This window comes from Takifugu flavidus, chromosome 3 (genome assembly GCF_003711565.1).
Source record: "Takifugu flavidus isolate HTHZ2018 chromosome 3, ASM371156v2, whole genome shotgun sequence".
In the NCBI taxonomy this organism is placed as follows: Eukaryota; Metazoa; Chordata; class Actinopteri; order Tetraodontiformes; family Tetraodontidae; genus Takifugu; species Takifugu flavidus.
Genome location: NC_079522.1, coordinates 10,973,419 through 10,992,819, shown reverse-complemented (window position 1 = coordinate 10,992,819; position 19,401 = coordinate 10,973,419). Strand labels below are relative to the sequence as shown.

The window sequence follows — 19,401 nt, the reverse complement described above, 5'->3', positions numbered from 1 at the left end:
GCCACACAAACATCGGATTTTCGAAATTTTTGCTTTCTTTGTGAAGCTGCATCATATCGGGCTCAGTTATGCTAAGCTAACATTAGCCTAGTCACCCGGATGCAGCACCGACGGTCCAGGTAGGATTTTTAAAATGTTTCCGTTTGCTGTGGAAAAATTAGAGTTAAATATGGGATGAACACGAATTAAATAAGTAAATAAGACTTTCTAATAAAATCTAATTAAAACGGGGGGGTTTGAGACACCTGGCTGTTTTATTTTATTTTTTTAATTAAATTTCTCACCGAGTCTGTCCGAGCATTTAATTCATCAGGATCCATAATTTAGACCTTCAATACAAACACAAGGAAACCAAAACATGTTTCAGCGCATTCATATCTTAAAGTTTCGTGATATTTCTATTGAGAAAATGGTTTTAAATCCATCTCCGTCGTATATCTGTGCGGATTTGTGGCCTAAATATCAGGCCTTCATTTATTTTGAATCACTTTTATCACCATGAACAAAAGCTCCGTCGGGATATCACCGGTACCTGATTAAAACATGCCTTTAATACAATGAGAAATTGATGGATTTGGTTGTTTTTTTTACTCAGAAATAAACATGAACGAGGCAGCTGTTGACATCTGTTCACGTTTCATCTTTTAATTCACACTTTTTAAACTCCATGTTAGTTACTTTTGCACAAATCTCTATAAATAAATTAGCGTCATTCGGGCCAAAATAAAGCGAATAAAACGAAGCAGCCAGACTCTGAACAGACAACAGGTGGATTTCTGCGGCTCGTAAAAATCTCGAGTGTTCCGACAGTTTTCTGAAACCGCGCATCAACAATTTGAGGTGAAATCTCCGTTTGGTCCCGGCTGTATTTACATGTGGGAGGAGGAGCTGCTCCATGTGTCACCTCGGCCCTCCTCCTCCTCCTCCTCCTCCTCCTCCGCTGCGTCTTTACGCACAAATGTTCTGAGGTCCAGACCAACGCGCCAGCTGGAGTCTCGACCATGTTGCCTTTCCCAGAATTTATCAAATTGAAACGATCGAATTGGTTTTTCAAGCGAGTTTTCCAGAGACTGAAACTAAATCAGACTAAAAACTTGCGGGGAACCCGTCACCCAAAAACATCTGGAACGAATTGTAATTAATTTCACACTTGTGTAAATTAAAAAAAAAAAAAAGAATAAAAATGAACTGTTTATAATGAAAAGTAAATGTTGGGCATTTGAATGAGTGGAATTTAGACTCATCCGTGATGGTTTTGTCAACAGTCTCTTAAAACCGGCTAAAATAAAAGGTCAGTTTTGAGAATAAATCGATCAGTTTCTTCCCAATCCTCTGGTTTTATTCTATGTTTTGAATATCTTGAGGTTAAATGGAGCACGGCCAGGCTCGCGGTCCCTCTCCTTTCTTCTTCTACGGTCTGGCCTGCTCCATCTGCTGGTGCTGACTCCTGATCGCGAAGCGGCTGACGTGCACCGGGATGGGAACCACGATTTTGGGGTTCCGGGACGGCTCTCCGGATTTGTTGTTGACGTTTCCAGCCTTGACCCGTTTCCACTTGGCGCGCCGGTTCTGGAACCAGATCTTGACCTGCACCTCGCTCAGTTTCAGCGCATGCGCGATCTGCGAGCGCTCGGTCAGCGACAGGTACTTCTTGCAGTGGAACTCCTTCTCCAGCTCCAGCAGCTGCTCGCTGGTGAAGGCCGTCCGCCGCCGCCGGTTCTTCCCGCCCCCTCCGGCGCTCCCGCCGCCCCCCGACCCGGAGCCGCCGCCGGAGCCGTGCATGTGGGGGCCGTCGTCCAACCCTCCGCCGCCGCCGTCGCCGTCGTCTTTGTGGCACATGGAGGTGAGGTTGTCGTCGGAGCTGTAGTCCAGGTCGCTGTCCATGGAGAAGCTCTCGTCCTTGCGGCCGCACTCGTCCTCCTTCAGGTCCTCCTTGCTGTGCGCTCGGACTGCGAGGAGAAGCACCACAGGTCACCAGGAAGCTTTGTAAAAATTCACATCGCATTTTTGGGTCCAAGTTTATATCATTTCTGAAACGACCAATAAAGTCGCAGGTTTTAAAATGTGACAAGAGTCCAGTTTTGGCACCAAACTAGTGAGTTCGATTTGACAGGAAATGCTAATGAGGGCCGGGCTGACCGGTGCCACGTCAATATCCATCATCCCCGCACACTGGATCACTCTTTCGGGCTCTGCGGGGATTTTTCTCCCCCCTTATTTTTCACGCGTAATTACACACGGAGCCCCAAACACAAATAATCGATTCAGGAGATGAGATAATCCGGATCGATACAAATCAAATGGCCTGAAGAATCGAAGTATTAAATTTAGTCGCTTTTCTGCCTTTTAAATATTCAAATGGGGAAAAAATCTTACATGTTTACTGGGGTCTTTTGGCTTAATTTAAAATGTAGGGACATTTAGGCTTGTTAAACGCGCTTTTAATATTTGTAATTTCGACATTTACGTGTCATAAAATCACTCCAAGGTTTTTGTTTTTCAAGAATCTTTGACAGATTCGTTATTTTAAGGCTGTTGAATATCTCGGAAACAACTTTGCAGGTGAATTAAAACTTACGAAATTAGAGAGTAAAGAGCGCTGTCAGCTCGTCACATTTTTCCCGTTTTTCCTCAGTAACCCCCCCAGCTGCCCTCCTACCTGTGGGGGTCTGCGCCGCCGTGTCCGTGTCGTGGAACGCCTGCAGAGCCGCGGACTCTTTCCCCTGCAGGAAGCTCTTGCCGTCCTCCGCGTCCAGCCTCGGATCCTGAGTTTTATCGAAGACTGCGTGCAGGGCCTGGGAGCCGAACTTCCTGGCTGCCTCCTGGTGCTGTTGGGACGCGGAGAAGCCGCCGGGCAGCGACGCCATGAGCGTGGAGGTGAGCGCCATGCCCTGCGTCAAGCCCTGCGCCAGGCTGGAGCAAAAGCCGCCCTGCAGGCTGGGGATCTGCGGGTGCGGGTGGTGCCCGGCGGGGAGAGACTGCTGCAGGCCTGGGGGCGGCGGCGGCGGCGGCTGCAGGACCACCGACCGGTAGGGCATAAACATCGGGTAGCCGGTATAAACAAAGTGTCCCGGGCTGGGCGGCGGGGGCCCCCCGATTAAAGAGTCAATGCTGAAGGCGGTGGTGCTTCCGAGTGGCCGCTGCATCACCATGAAGGACGAACTAAAGGCTGCGCTCATAAGAACGACCGCTGCAGCTCGGACGAGACCGAAGAAGATGCGCTGTGGGCGGCTGCGGAGAGGGGACAGACCCCCGGAGGAGCCGCGACCGGCACCGCCTCTCTAAACCAGTTTACAGGAGCGGTAAACCGATTAAACACAACCATTCCATCGGTGCCGCCATGGGAAGCAAGTCGGGAAGACGAGAGGAAGAGACAAACTCAACAACTCTTCTTCTTCTGTTTGTTTCCAGCAACAACAACCAACCGTCGGCGCTCCGGCGCGTCCTGCCAGGATCCACAGCTCACCCGAAATCACAGAATCGGACGCTCCCCTTGACGCGGCGTGTGTGAGAGAGAGAAAATGTGTGTGTGTGTGTGTGCGTGTAGCGAAGTTGTGTGCGTTTGTGTGTTTCCTTCAGCTCGGCGCGCGTCCGGAGATGTTTTGGATTTAAATTGCGCTCCCCTCCGTTTAATTGCGCTGCCTTCCCCACACAGGCCCCGCCCCCTCGACGCGCTCTGAGCTCTGATTGGTCGTTGGCGATGCTGAGCGGGTGCGTTCGCGGTCCCCAGTATGGATGCCAGTTACACAAATTGGGACCACTAAACCTTGACAGACTTCAGTGTAAAGCAAGCTGTGTGTGTGTGTGTGTGTGTGTGTGTGTGTGTGTGTGTGTGTGTGTGTGTGTCCTTCCTGACCTCCTGATCTTGTTTCATCCTTCAGAATCCTGTTGTTTCCACATTTGTCAGCTTCCTCTTGAAGACCTGCGTGCGTGAGGTTTCCCGTTCATCCTTTGGGGGGTCTGAGGTGTGTGTGGGCCTAAATCACAACACCACCGAACTCCATGTTCACGAATCCTCTAACGGCTTCCTCATCAATTAATACAAACCATCGGCAGCACGTCCTCATATATCCGGAGAGGGCTCCGCTGACCTCTGACCTCGCCCCCACCTCCACCTTCCCTCACAAGCCGCGTCAAGGGCAGCCCCTCACCCACCCCCTCCCCCCCCTCAGGGTCACTGGGACACGATCTCATTAAAGGCGGCCTGATCTGCAACTGCAATGCAGACATTAAATAGCAGTATTTTTCAATTAGGGCTGACAAATTCAATCAAAATTCCATAGATTAGGATGAAATGAGCCATGGGTCATTTACAAGGGAATTTAATTGCACAGCCATTAGACAAATAGTACAGCGGTCCCTGTCTCATTATCAATCATGTGGGGCATCAATAGTAAAAGGTTGTACGGCAGGGGAGGGGTGGGCAAGTGTAGGTGTCCGTGCACGCTCCACGTGCGTGTCCCGGCGCTGCCACTGCTGCAGAGCGGCTAATAAATATCCCCTTTTGTACTTATAAATTATCCAGTTTAATTAACAACATGGATTATGATTGGACTATGATTTAATTAAACCTTTCCTGCATGCTAGCCCAGTGCCTCCATCATCATTTATGGGCTGGGGAGAAGGGGAAGGAGGAGGTATAGAGGTGGCGGTGTGGTGGTGGGACGGAACGCTGCACTAAATGGAGCTTCCTCCAACAGCAGCAGCTTACCTGCTGAGATAATCGGCCTCTGAATGGCTGAGGAGCCTCTGTGGAAACAAACGGAGACGCGGCGGCGTGTTAAACAACCGCCGTCCCGCCCACAAGACTCACATTCAGATCTGACGCTAAGCGGCTCCATTTCCAGGAGTTTGCTGTGGTCGCCCGATGTAAAGTGGAGAGGATGTGGTGGGAGAGGCAATTATGAAACTACAGCTGAGGAGCAGAGCCGCGCTGGGAACAGATGCCCGGACAGGGTGGAGGGCCGAGGGGGGGGCGGGGGGCGGGGGCCCCCAGGCGCCGAACGCTGCTCGACACAATTCAGTCAGAGCAGAGCAGCGTGGCACTATCAACCTTTTCATCAGCCTCTAAATGCCAGGCCATGTTTGCTCACAAATGCCCCGTCAGGGCGTGAACGCAGCCCAGTTTCAAAATAAAAGCTCGGCAGTGAGAAGGAGGAGGAACGGAAGGTCCAAATGTTCCCGGGACACAGAGCTGGGGACCAGATCCCAGCCCTTAATAGACTCTGTGATGGGTTGTTGGCCAAACCTGCTAACAGGCTAACCTGCTAACAGGCTAACCTGCTAACAGGCTAACCCGCTGCTTTTGATTTTTAATGATGTGTGAAAGCTCAGAGGCTCTGATGGTTGTCTGATCGATTCTATTTGCTCCAATGAAAATGTGGACGGATTTTGGGATTTGAGGGATTTTTTTTATTTGAGCGACCTCTGCTGGTTGGTTGGAGTTTTTTTTTTCAAACAATGAAATAATCAGCTTCAAAGTGCGACTGAGCTTTTGTCCCACAGATCAAATCAATTAACGTTTAGAGTCGCGATTGGATTTTTGATTATCGGACCTGAAAGGGGTTTGATTGATTGACCATCGGGTCGGGGGCCCCGGCCCCACTGGTCCAGTGAGGGAGGAGGTCTGATGGCGATTGTGTTTCTTAAGTATCTCCTGGTAACGGCAGGGTGGGAATCGATCGTTCCGCTCCGGAAAAACCTTCGTCCGAAGAAATCATTTAATCCGTGCAGCCATGAAAACCACATTTTTCTGAACTTAAATGGGGAAATAAGAAATATCGGCAAATAACTAATGAGAAACGTCGGTAAAAACAAATGAAAGCGTCTCCATTGATTTCATGAGTCAGGCCGCTCAACGATTCAACGGGTACAGGTGTCATACACACCTGAAGAGATAAGCTCCGCCTCTCAGGTGTGTTCAGACCTCACAGGTGAGGAAACTGAAGCCGAACTGAGAATCTGCAACAGGATACGAGAACCTCGTCTGACCCTGGTGTTGAGAAGAGTCCGCCGGCCCCGTCATGAGGACCAGCGGTGATAATTACTGTGGGAGTTGGGGGCGGGGCCTCTCTCGGGGTTGGGGGCGGAGCCTGCTGCTGTGAGCTGGACCTTAAAATCAGACAGATTAAACTGATGAAGCCCTGAGGTGAAAGAGCGGCGAGACGCTTAAACACGCTGGCTTTGATCACGTTTGGTCCTCAGGCGGCTTCACAGAGGAGCCACGAGGACCCGATCGCACACGACTCTTCCACACGAGAAACTAGAGCCAGAATCACGTCTGTGCTGGTGTTTGGACTGAGAACCTCCAGCCTGGCAGGAGGAAGCGTTCTGAGGCTGTTTCACACACGCTGTCCTGGAGAACCTGAAGGTTCTCCACTCGTTCTGTCCACCTCTGCTTCTCTTCTCTCTTTGAAGGTTTTGGATAAAACTGCCCATAAACATCCAAAAGTTCTTCTGTTTGGCTCCAGGTGGTGTTTCCTGGGAACCAGAGAAAACAGAACTTTTCCTCCTTTTCTCTCCTCTGTGGAGCTTCCTGCCAGTGGTCTGTTGTGGGAGTTCGGGCCTCAAAGGTTCCGGCTGTCAGGACGGAGACCATGGACCTGCAGTCAGAGTCCGGACGTCCATCAGCGTGACACTAACTTCCCCCCGTCCCAACAGCCCACAGCAGGTGTGCTAATAACCCCTGTTAGCGCTGAAAACAGCCTTCCCACCTCTTTACGCCGATACATAAGAGGGTACACCGCTCGACCTTTGACCTCCGCCCATAAAACCGCAGAAGTAAGTGCAGGTTTGCTGCCTCACCAAGCCCAGAGGATTAGAGACGTGGAGCTGAGCGAGGTGGGCAGGAGAGAAGTCCTGACAGCGAGCTCCAGACAGGCTAATTAAATCCGGTGAAATGTTCTCCTCCTCGCTCTCATTCGCACGGCCGAAAGAGACTTATTTAATTATTACAGCCTTAATTACTGCTGGTACAATCACTGAAATAGGATGCGAGGAGACGGCGGCTAAAATTAGGTTAGCGCTGCCTCGTTCTACTGGTTTCCTCTGGGTTAACCGTGTCAGCTTCCATTAGCGACACCGCGGTACCACGTGAATCTGCTTGACTCCGCAGCTGCCCGGCCCGGGCGCCGTTTTTAACAGCTCGGCGTGAATGAGGGCCTTGTCTCCACACACATGTTCCCACCCAAGAATCAGCTTTTCTCACAAGAATCCTCTCTCTCCTCCGCCCTGATTCAATTTGTACGGCGCTTTCTGGCCGCGCGGCCGGTTTTCGCGGCCACCGTCTGAAGTCAGATGATACGGATCAGGGAAAGAGTCGCTCGGAACGTCGGCGCTCAAAAATGTTGAGGCTTCCACGGGCTTCAGGAATTTCTCCACAGAAGCTAGCACTTCCTGTAGCAGTTAGCTTCCTTTGATCTTTAGCGGTAACTGTTACAGCGGGATGAATGGCCATAAATTGCCGAACCACCGCGCCCGCCCCCCTGCAGCGTTCCAGTGTTCTGGTTAGCGTCGTCGAGCTACGACAGATCGCTGGCTGAACGTCACTTAGCCCTGCTTCACTGGGTCCGGTAAAAAGTCGTAATGGGACCGCCAGAAGACGGGAAGGACACAGAGACAGTCGAGCCTGATAAAGACAGACAAATGTGGCTGAGCTGTAGCTTAAAGCCCGACATGTCCTGCTTTTTTTAGACACATATGAGGTCTTTACAGGAGAATTTAGCTTGTTTCTGCTCATCGGCAAATTAGCTTAGCTCATTAGTTGGTAAATTAGCAACTGTGTGTTCTGATGTAACTGTATAAAACCCAGGCGGCCCACCGGGGTCGACGCCTCATGCTAATTTTTAATCAATAATTCACATCTGATGACTTCATCTGTTGCTGTCCATCGTTGTTGGCGTCCTCTCGTCCCCAGTGAAGTGAGGCCGCCCGGCACGAAGGACGGCCGTGGCGCCGAACGGCTCTCCACTCGCGCTTCCCGATAACGAGGCCGCTGTGGTTTTGGTTCACAGAGAAAACGTTTCTGAGCTCGTCAGACGGAGAAGTCAACAGCCACGTTAACCCCGGGACGTTCCGACGTTTGATGAAGCGGCGAGCGCTGCGCTCTCCTCGCTGCGGATCCAACATCATTAGCCGGGAGAGAGACAGTATGTTTCGGCCCGCATCGGCGGTAATGAGCCCTCTCCGATCATCCCTCACGCCGTAATTAGCGGCGGGCCCAGCGCTAGGGCCCCCTGCTCGCCGCTAATGGAGTGAACAAGGCAGAAAACGAGCACTATTAAGGCAGGACATGAATTCTGGCTCGCTACGTAAAACCCTTGAAACATAATCGTCTTTATCATTCAGCGCTTTGGCGCCGGCCCCCTCCCGATCGCCGCCTCGTCCGCCGTGGCCAATCAAAGCACGATGGATCAGGACACCCGGCTGCTCGTCTCCGGGTCCAACCGTGAGACTTCAAATCCGGCTCTGACTAACTTTTCGGAGCGCTGAAGGCAAGAAGATGATTGGATGATTGGGTTTCATTTGAGCAGCTCCAGGGGTCAGAGGTCAAAGCCGCGGCGCCTCAAACGCGGATGTTAGAAGCGAAAGAGGCGAAGCGATGGGCCGAGCAATACGAGGGGCCGTTTGTGTGTCACCTGTATGTGATGAGTGACAGTGGGGCGGGGTCACGCAATGGCGGGAGCCCGCAAGGCCACAGCGGTGATTGGCTGCTGATCACAGTGAGGTGAAGGTGGGTGAGGTCAAGGTGGGGGCTGATGAGAGGACGGGGGCTTCGTGCTTCGGTGTTTGGACGCACCTGCTGGGGAGAGGAACCCTGACTCTGTTGATCCTTAATGAAAAGGAAACAATCGTTCATGCGCCGGCATTTCCGAGTGACGACGTTGCCACGGTGACAAAGCTCGCATCCCAGCAACCATCAAAAAGCAACTGCAACAGCTGCAGTTAGCATTAGCAGCTAGCTGATCGGGAGAACTCGACTTTTGTCTGTGGAGAATGGAAAACGGGACGTGAAGGGAGCTTCTACTGCGATTGGCCAATCAGAAGAGCCCCACACGGAGGCAGAAAAAGATCTGAATGGAACCTGCTAACGAGTTTTGCTTTGATCTGATTACAGTTTCTTTAATCATTGTTGAGAGCAAGACAATGGTTGACTCACACACACACACACACACACACACTCACACACAGGCCGAGAGAGAAACACCTCCAGTCGAGATCAATTACCGTTTGGGGGAGCAGAGAACAATTAGCCAGCTGGCTTTTATGAAACAAAGCAATTAATGTTATGCTATTAACTCAGATTTTGAGCAATTTGAGATCATTTGCTAATTCTTCGCTAATTACTCTGAAGCCTCTTTGGTGTACGAAATTACAAGTTATTAATCAGACAGATCTGGATATTTAACAAACTCCTCTCAGCTTCACATCTGGGCCACATGTCACCCTGGCTGATGACATCACACATACCTTTGATACGATTGGTCCTTGAAGTCTCGGCAAACGCCAGGTGTCTTCGGCGCCTCAGACTTTCCTTCGCTCAACATCAGCTTGATGAAACGCTGATAATTGACGACCGTGGGAGCAAACGTGCCCATGTTGCCCCCCCCCCCCCATGTGTGTGGCCGTACTGGTCTGACTGGGAGAGCAGCTGAGGTTGAACTGGTCCCACAGGTGAGTCCTGCTGAAACAGGTGAAGGAGACATAAAAAGACAGCTGTTGTCCTGTCAATTACAGTCTGCAGGGACGCTGGAGGTCAAGGTTCCAGCAGGGCAGCTGGAGGCTAATCACAGGCTGCGGAGGGTAAGGGAGGCTTTGCCCCCCCCCCCCAAAAAAGGGAAAACCTGGTTATTAGTCCCTGGTCCACAGCAGGGAAGCAGAATTTAAACTTTTTTGGGGGGGAGTTGGAGTCTTTGGATCCTATTTCAGATCCAATCAGCTTTGAGGAGCGGACGCCTGGTGGCCTCTCTGATGCAGAGGGAGGAAACGGCCCCGGACTCAAGGTCGCGTCCATCTCTGCTTCTGCATGAATTTCCAGTGAAGCGAGACACGGGCAGCCGGCCGAGCAGGTCGGGGACATTTACAGCAGGTTTGGACTTTATTGCTGCGTGTTTGTGCGCTGATGAGGAGGGAATATTCAGCAGCCGGAGGCGTCTGCCGGGCCGGGCGGCGCCGTGTCCATGGCGGCAGGTTGAGAGGTGGAGTCCTCTCAGGAGTGGTTAAACGAGCCTGTCAGGCCCACAGGTCAGGGCATAATGACTGGAAAACAGCAGCTCCGGGGACCGTCGTTGCCGTGGAGACCTCTGCGAGGGACACCCAGCATGTATAATCAAAATATTTGTGCTTTTTAAAATTCACTTGGTCTTCATGAGAGGTTGGCGTGGGCGCCCCAGACATGTTAGCGCCCGCGGTTAGCATGTCTGTTGTTCATCAGGACAGAATGATCCTGATTTGCCTCCACACAAGTGGCAGAAAACGTGTTTTAGTTGAACTTTCCTGTTTGGGAATGACGGGTAGAATGTTAGGGAATGTTTCTCCAACACCGGCGTCGTGCGTTCCTGCTGTCTCCAAGGAAACGGTCCTCATTTTCCCTCTGTGAGTAACTTCTGTTGCCAAGACTGCAGGAGATGCAAGCGCGTTGCCAGTTGTGGGTGTGTGACAGCAAACAGGCGCTAAAAGAACCCGGAGACACGAGAGGCGCTCGGAAAGTTACCGTCCCCGGATCTTTCTGGATTCTGGCCTGGAAAGAGGTCAGACGGCTGCAGGACGCCACACCTGCAGCCAGCCGCTCCCTCTTCTCTTTACATTTTTCCTCCATATTTATGTGTGTGCACGAGTTGAATTTTAAAACCCCTCCTGCAGCCTTTTCCTTCGGCGAGCTGGATGCTAAGTGTGCAAAATGAACTCTTAATTCAGTTTCCCTTCAGGGATCAATACTGTGTGAACGTGACACAGATACATAAATGTAAACGTTCTTACGCGTGTAGATGTACACAGGAGGGAAAACAAAGGCTCCGTGAGCTGATTAATGTGTGTGTGTGTGTGTGTGTGTGTGTGTTGTGTGTGTGTGTGTGTCCTTCTGGGACCACAACTGGAACAACAAACCCAGGGCGGCATCTTCCCACTCGAGGGCCTCCTTCTTGAGCGAGGAGAAGTCGGTGGCCCGGACACTTTCTGAATAATTTGATTAACGGCAAGAAGCAGAAAAGGTGACAGAGTTTGTTCCGCTCTATGAACCCACCTGGACCGAGGCAGGCAGGACCAAACGAAGACAGAGGCACAGATCGCGCGGCCGGGTCGGCGTTTGGCCGGAGTTTCCCCTCTAAGTTCAACCGTTTCACCCTCAAAGATTAAAGCCACCAATTAAGGAGGCATCAGAGAATAATCGGAGCACATTTACTAAAAGTGTTCAAGCAAACACACATCAAGAAACTGTGTGTGTGTGTGTGTGTGTGTGTGTGTGTGTGTGTGTGTGTGTGTGTGTGTGTGTGTGTGTGTGTGTGAGAGAGAGAGAGACAGACAGTCCTGTGGGATTTTCTTTGGGAAGTGGGTCAAGCGCTTGGCAGGCTGGCTTGTTAAGCATCCATTGCAGACACACACACACACACACACACACACACACAACACACACACACACACACACACACACACACACACACACACACACACACACACACTTCAACCCCTCCAGCTGTAATCGTCAGTTGTGAAAATTACACACAGGCTAATTAGCAGCGCTCTGGCACAGACAGGAAGTGGTGCGTTTCCATCGTGACGACGACGCCCATTTGGTTCAAATCCCTCAAAATGGTTCAAGTGTCTGAAACTGAAGCTCATCCCTCGTCTGTGCTTAATCTCTTTTTCCCCTCTCAAAGATGAAAACCAAAGTATCTTCATTGAAAGGGGGGTTTGAGGATGAGGAGTTGGGGGGATCGACCCCCCTCTGGGCCTTAGAGGACGACTGTTTTATACTGATCTTGTTTTAAGTGTCAGAGGTTTTGTTCGTTTGCTGTGCTACGATTGTTAGCACTAGTTTGGGTGAATTCACCTGCGCCTCTGGCCTTCAGTATCCCATGTAGAAACACTTAAAGACCGGGTCAGCCCAGAAAAGCAGCGTTTCTGAGAAGCAACAATTTGTGGCGTTCTCAGGACACAGTGACAGAGCTCCCTCTAGTGGCTGCACCCGCGACCTGCACCTTTATCATATTTATCCACGTTCTCTTTTTTTATTTGAACAAAACTTAAGCAGGATCCGCTGAAGACAACAGTCGATTTACTGACAAATGTGTAACATTTCAGTAACATCTATGCGACAAATGTGCATTTTATTGAAAATATTTTTGTGCTTATTTTCAGCTATTATTTTCAACTATCTTTGACCTTCAAGTCCGGGTCGCCCACGGGGTGACTGTATATTCTTTTATGCCTTTTTTGTTCTATATTTTTCTCCCCAAAACATCAGACAATCGTTTTAACCCTTCACCTGTCATGTGTCGAATGCCCCCCAACATCTGGAGCATCGTTCTTATCGCTGAGTTCACTATAACACTGAAATAAAGTCACATTGTCTCACATTTAGCTGCTTGAATTAATATTAAAATCCATATATAATAATTCCAGATAAAAAGTCTGAGACAGGAAAAACAGCAGCTTCAGTGGCTGAAGCAGCAAAACATGGGCTTGTGCTTCTGTGGGTTCAAATCCACTTCAGCCTTTGAAGATATTGAGAGTTTTCTGCCTTTTTTTTTTTTTTTTTTTTTTTTTTTTTTTAAAAACATTGTGGTCCAAACGAAAAAGACAAAGTCTCTGATAAAGAGCTGCTGGTCGATCAGTGAGCTGATTTGGGGTTCAAATCTCAGATTCTTCACTTTTAACGTTCAACACATGAAGTTAAAACCTAAAAGCATGATAAAGCAGTTCTCCTGGAGGGGGAATGGCCTGGTGGGACAGGCTGTGGCTCCGAGTCCACAGTCCTGGGAAAGGTGGTTCAAATCCTGCCAGGTCAGAGGTGGGGAGAGAGGGGGCCCTGGCCCCTGGCCCCTGGCCCCTGGCCCCGGCCCCTCTCCATGCTCCTCAGAAATAAATACAGGCTGTTAAGGAGCCAAAAACTGTGTTTGAGGGGGGACGTTTTACGCCCCATGTGAATGTTGGTTTTCTTTTTGGAAGCGTCGATGGCGTCTCATATGTTCATGAAAGGAGAAATCAAGGTTTAATACTATTAACAGACACCATCGGACATGGGCGGAATCACCAGATAGGTGACTCATAAACCCAAAGCGGATGTGTTAACTTTCGCTCTCGAATTGAGTTTTTCGGTCGCGGTCGGAGCTGCCGCCGTTCAGCTGGAGGTAAGGTAGTAATACCGGAACATCCCATAAATATACACCATACATCGCATTTCGCCGTCACACTGGACTCACGACACTGACGACTCAGGAGCAGATGAGCTGAAGCAGCCGCTTCTGTCGTGCCAACAGAGGTGTTGAGGAAGCTGGAGGACCATGATCCGGTGTGAGGAAGAGCGCGATGAAACTGTTGTTCGTGAGAGCAACAAAAGAGCTCAGAGGTGAGACGATGAGCGAAGGATACACATCTCAGAACACGTTCTTCCACATTCTGGACTCTGTGATTGTCTGTCGCAGCCATGAAAAGCAAGACAAAGGCACATCTGAAGCAGAACCAGAACCCGGACCTGGACTTGTACTCAGGTGTGTGGCCTTTAGAGTTAGCTTTGCACTGATGGATCACACACTCCAGATGTTTTGTGTGTTTATTTCAGGGGAGGGCAGGGAAAAGCAGAACCCAGCCACGTGTCCCTGAGGAGTGACTCATCTCTTCACCGTCCCATAGACTTCAGAAATGGACGTCACCATGAAGATCAGTGAGGAATTAGCACTTACAGCCTCTGGAACTGTGGGGTCACTCTGTGGGGTCAGGTTTCAGAATATGGCATCACTACAGCTAAGTGGTTACCATGGAGACAGAAACTGAAGTAGCCTGTCCACTCACTCACTCCAACGATTCTGACCTTTTTTCCCACAGAATCCTGTCTAACAACAGCCAAAACATGTTTTAGATTTCAGTATTCTGCCATAAACCAACGTGAAGCTAAACATCAAAGAGATCTCACCATCGTGGCCGATTCCATCATCTCAATTCGGGATCAACACCAAACCGCTAAATAAGCTTTTGGTTGTGTGAGTGTATTCCGAGATGAATTATTTTACAGAATCAAACTGGAGAGATCGGAGATTCCCAGTGATCCGCCTGGAGAGCATCAGCTAAACCTGGACTCCACATTCAAGGTTTCAGCCTGCACGGTGACGACATACTGGATTTGACTCTAAGCCATTGATATTATCTCTTTTTCCAGATGTTGAAGGAGAAAATAGGAGCGTTTGTGGATGGCGAGCTCGACGCGATCAGGGAGCGTCTGCATTCAGACGTTCCGAAGTGTTCCGAGATTCCAGAGGGTGACGAGGAGACGACGCGGGCCAGAGAAGCGCTGGTGGTCATTATAAAGCACATCCTGAGGAGCACAGATCAGGACAAGATGGCCGAATGGTTTTCAGGTTGGAACCAAATGAAGTTGTGGCTGTTTTCACAGATTAATAAGTAAAACTATAGAAAGAACTCACCTGAATCAGGTGTTTATGACTCGTTAGATAACTGGAATAGGCCTAAGCAGACTGGAGCAGCTTCATGGAACATGACTGCCGGGTGTCTGTTTATTGGTCATGATGGTTCTTGTCGGATGGTCCTCCAGGTGGTCCCCACAGAGTCTGTCAGCGCCAATTAAAGTCCAGCTTGAAAGAGAAATTCCAGCATCTGCCTGAGGGCATCGGGGAGGTTGGGAACACTTCCTGTCTGAATGAGATCTACACGGAGCTGCTTATCACGGAGGGAAGACCTGGAGCTGTCAACGAGGAACATGAGGTCAGAACAATTGAGGCAGCATCCTGGAGAGCCGCCAGATCAGAAAAAACCATCAGGTGCGAAGACATCTTTAAGCCTTCACCTGGGAGGAACCTGCCCATCCGGAGAGTGATGACGAAAGGAGTAGCCGGCGTCGGGAAAACCGTCCTCACGCGGAAGTTCACCCTGGACTGGGCTGAGGACAGAGCCAACAAGGACGTGGACTTGACGTTTCCCTTTACCTTCAGAGAGTTGAATCTGATGAGAGGGACCAAGTGCAGCTTGGTCCAACTGCTTCACCGATTCTTCGCGCCAACAAAGCGAGCGGGAATCAAGTTTGAAGAACTGAGGGTGGTCTTCGTCTTTGACGGACTGGACGAGTGTCGTCTTCCGCTGGACTTCCGCCACAACGAGATCGTGAGCGATGTCACGGAGTCTTCCTCGGTGGACGCGCTGCTCACAAATCTCATCGGCGGGAATCTGCTTCCCTCTGCTCACATCTGGATCACGACGCGACCCGGGGCAGCCAATCAGATCCCTCCTGGGTGTATCGACATGGTGACGGAAATACAAGGGTTCACGAATCCACAGAAGGAAGAGTACTTCAGGAAGAGGTTTCACGACGAAGAGGAGGCTACCAGAATCATCGTCCACGTCAGGACATTGCGTAGCCTCCACATCATGTGCCACATCCCGGTTTTCTGCTGGATCGCCGCTACAGTTCTGGAACACATGTTGCGAAACAGAGCTGGAGAAGAGTTGCCCAGGACCCTGACTGAGATGTACATCTACTTCTTGTTGGTTCAGTCCAAACTAAAATACATCAAGTATGACGGTGGAGCCGCAGCAGATCCGCCCTGGAATCCAGACAGCATCGAGTTGACGGAGGCTCTGGGAAAACTGGCTCATGAGCAGCTGCAGAAAGGCAACCTGATCTTCTACGAATCCGACCTGACCGAGTGTGGCATCGATGTCCAAGCGGCCGCCGTGTACTCGGGAGTCTTCACGCAGATCTTCAGGGAGATGAGAGGCCTCTTTGACCAGAAGGTGTTTTGCTTTGTCCATCTGAGTGTTCAGGAGTTCCTGGCTGCTCTTTATGTCCACACCAGGTACTTCGGCTCTGGTGAAAACCTTCTCTCAAAAGATCAGTCGACAACCAAGAAGGTTGATGAGGGTGCAACTGTACGGTTCTACCAGAAAGCAGTGGAAGAGGCCTTACAGAGCCCAAACGGTACCCTGGACCTGTTCCTCCGCTTCCTCCTGGGACTTTCGTTGCCCACAAACCAGAGCCTCCTCTCTGGGTTCTTGAGGCAACCGATCAAAGAAGACACACCAAAAATTCATCAGATCATGGCTGATTTTATTAAAGAGAAGATTGAAGGGGCTCCGTGTGCAGAGAAATGCATCAACCTCTTTCACTGCCTGAATGAGCTCAACGATCGATCTCTCCTGCAGCAGATCCAACAGTCCATGAGCTCTGGAAAACTTTCCACAGGTGACCTTTCTCCGGCCCAGTGGTCTGCCCTGGTCTTCATCTTGTTGTCGTCAGAGAAACACCTGGACGTGTTTGACCTGAAGAGGTTTTTTGCTTCGGAGGAGGCTCTTTTTAAGCTGCTGCCGGCCGTTAAAGCCTCCAAAAGAGCTCTGTAAGTGGGATTCAGACAGCACATACTCGTTGGAATGGGCAGAGAAAAATAACTGGTGCGTCTCTGTCTTGTCGCCCTTCCAGTCTTGATAACTGTAACCTCTCAGAGCAGAGTTGCAGAGCTCTGTCCACAGTTCTCAGCTCCTCCTCTTCTGGTCTCAAAGAGCTGGACCTGAGCAACAACGACCTGAGAGATTCTGGACTGAAGCTGCTGTGTACCGGATTGGAAAGTCCCCACTGTGCTCTGGAGAGTCTGGGGTGAGGCGTCCACGCGAGGGTGATGTACGACACAACCACCTGTGAGTTCTCCCACGCTGGCTGTTGTGTCTGCTGCAGGTTGTCTGGATGCCTGATCACAGACGAAGGTTGTGCTTCTCTGGCATCAGCTCTGAACTCCAAACACTCCCGTCTGCGAAAGCTGGACCTGAGCTACAATCCTGTCGGAGACCTGGGAGTGACTCTGCTGTCTGCTAGGCTGAATCGGGACTCTCTCAGGTAGAAGAGGCTCTTCGTCTTTGTTTGGGGTCATGGACAAAATAAAGATTGAGGTGCTTGTGTGATCCAAATCTGTGCTTTTGGGTACCAACGTCTCCCTGTTCTTTGTTTTAGGGTGGATCCTGCTGGGGTCCAGTGGTTGAGACCAGGTCTAGGCAAATGTAAGTGGTCTTCCTCCGCAGCGACTCAGCGTGTTGAGAAACGTCATGTTGTGTTTTCTCCCTCAGATCGCTGCAAATTGACCTTAGACGCAAACACGCTGAGCAAAAAGCTCCAGCTGTCAGAAAGCCAGAGGACGGTGAGGTTTGTGGAGGCGGAACAAGCGTACCCCGACCATCCGGACAGATTTGACTGGTGGCCACAGGTGCTGTGCACAAATGGCCTGACGGGCCGCTGTTACTGGGAAGTGGAGTACGAAGGGCGGGCCTTCGTCTCAGTCAGCTACCGAGGTATCAGGAGGAAAGGCGACGACGGACACTGCGAGTTTGGAGAGAACGATCAGTCGTGGAGACTCAACTGCTACGGAGGTCGTTATTCCGTCTGCCACGAAGGCAGAACGACATCCATCTCCTCCCCCCCCTCCCCCTCCCAGAGAGTGGCTGTGTATCTGGACTGGCCGGCCGGAGTCTTGTCTTTCTACATCGTCTGCACCGATTCGATAATCCACCTTGAAAGCTTCAACACCACATTCACTGAACCCCTCTATCCCGGCTTTGGGTTCTGGTTCTGGCCTGGTTCCTCAATCTCTCTGTGTTCTCAGTAGGAGGGGAGAGACCGGCCCCAGTCAGCGACTCCCTTTCTTTGGTCCAGTAACACTATTTTGGCGCGGGTTTTTCGGGTATTGAGGTATCTGGAAACCACTGCGGACCCCCGAGAGGGGTTCAAGACAAGATGTGGAGGTCTTTAAGATTTGCCTTTTAACCACATTTGAGTAGTTGGGAGCAGTTCAGTCCGCAGGTGACTTTGATTTCGAACTTATTCCTTTGATGTCCTGTATTTACAGCAGTGTCCAATCACATCGCTCTCGCCACCAACAATGGGGTACAAGGTCGGTTTGACCCGAGAACACGGGGCTGCGACCCATCGGAGATTCTTTCTTTGTTCAGAAAGAGCAGACCTGAGCAGATGACTTCTGTTCCTAAACGTCCTGATGAAAACTGTTACGTCATCTCGCAGTGACTTTATTTTTAATGTATTTCTATTCATATTTAATGTTGTATTTGTTTTTAGTCTATTTTATCACGTTGCCTTAAACAGGATGGATTCCAAGGCTGGGATAACAGATTGAATAGATCCTGTGTTATTATCTGTCATGTAATTTATTTCATAACGTGTCTTCTGTATTGAACGTTGTTTTCATCGTTTAATCACATTCTAACAGATCAGAACCGACTGATGCAATGACTGAAGCTATAAAGTGCTTCCACTCTTGGTTCTTCTTTGCCTTGAGTCGATCTCATGACTTTTGATTGACGGGCCCATTAGTTCCTTTTTCTTGTCAATATCTGAGTGTTTGTGCTTATCTATAATGGCCTGAATGGAGTTTCAAGGCTGTGTGACGAATCTAATGGGCTCATATTTACTTGTATACCTTCACAAGCAGCTCAGTTTGGTCAATTAGATTGAAAAAAAAAAAAAAAATAGTTCCAACAACCGTTTAGGTAAACTGAGTGAATTGTGAGAATAAAGGTACTGTATCAGAAAAAGAAAGAAAAACAGAAGTACTGGTCCGGTCAACGTCTCATCCAACCGCTGCACTCTAACCAGTTCTCATTATTTTATGATCGATATCATAATTCTCTGCCAGGCCTGTATCATTGTCGGGCATCTTTACTGTTGACACTGAAAGGAAAAAAAGTTACAAATGAGGCTGCTGGGTTCCAGAACAAAAAACGCTGACGTCAAAATAATTAACCATTCTGCACGTGGAACCGGACGAGGTTCAGGAAAATGCTCATGGCTTGGGGAGATTAAATCCATTGATCCGGTGTTGGCCAATCATCGGTCACAATGTGGCTCCGGACAACAGGAAGGTGCTGAAGCAGGTGCAGGTGGACCCTGGGCCAGCTGGGCTGGATCCCCTTACCTCTGTGATGACGGCATGACGGCTCGGTGCTAATCTGTCTAATCTGACCGCTGACATTTAACACATTTAACACAGGGCCTGTGAAAACAAGCGTGGACGGCAGACCGTCACACTGATTTCCTTTTTTCTTTTTTAAAAGTTGCTTTGGGTTTTTGTCCGTATTGATGTTTCTAAGTACATAAAATTGGAGAAATAAAAGTCAAATAGTTTGGAAAATCAACTTTTGGATGCATGGTATTGTGTGCATTAGGGAAAGAAATTT

At 50.0% G+C, this 19,401-nt stretch overlaps 2 protein-coding genes across 2 annotated transcripts; one reads left to right on the top strand and one right to left on the bottom strand.

Moving 5' to 3' along the window:
- Nucleotides 1-619: 619 nt before the first annotated feature.
- gbx2 (gastrulation brain homeobox 2) lies at nt 620-11,431 on the bottom strand. The gene is made up of 3 exons (XM_057026329.1): nt 9,469-11,431; nt 2,660-6,111; nt 620-1,949 (listed from the first exon to the last, which is right to left on the bottom strand). Exons 2-3 carry the CDS (start codon nt 3,177-3,179, stop codon nt 1,411-1,413), a joined length of 1,059 nt encoding a protein of 352 aa, XP_056882309.1. The 5' UTR covers nt 3,180-6,111; nt 9,469-11,431; the 3' UTR covers nt 620-1,410.
- A 1,855-nt stretch (nt 11,432-13,286) lies between these two features.
- LOC130522222 (protein NLRC3-like) lies at nt 13,287-19,359 on the top strand. The gene is made up of 10 exons (XM_057026324.1): nt 13,287-13,564; nt 13,641-13,706; nt 13,778-13,879; nt 14,228-14,303; nt 14,372-14,570; nt 14,765-16,559; nt 16,643-16,816; nt 16,895-17,053; nt 17,168-17,214; nt 17,281-19,359. The coding sequence occupies exons 1-10, from the start codon at nt 13,500-13,502 to the stop codon at nt 17,814-17,816; spliced, it is 3,219 nt and encodes a 1,072-aa protein (XP_056882304.1). The 5' UTR covers nt 13,287-13,499; the 3' UTR covers nt 17,817-19,359.
- The last annotated feature ends 42 nt before the right edge of the window (nt 19,360-19,401 follow it).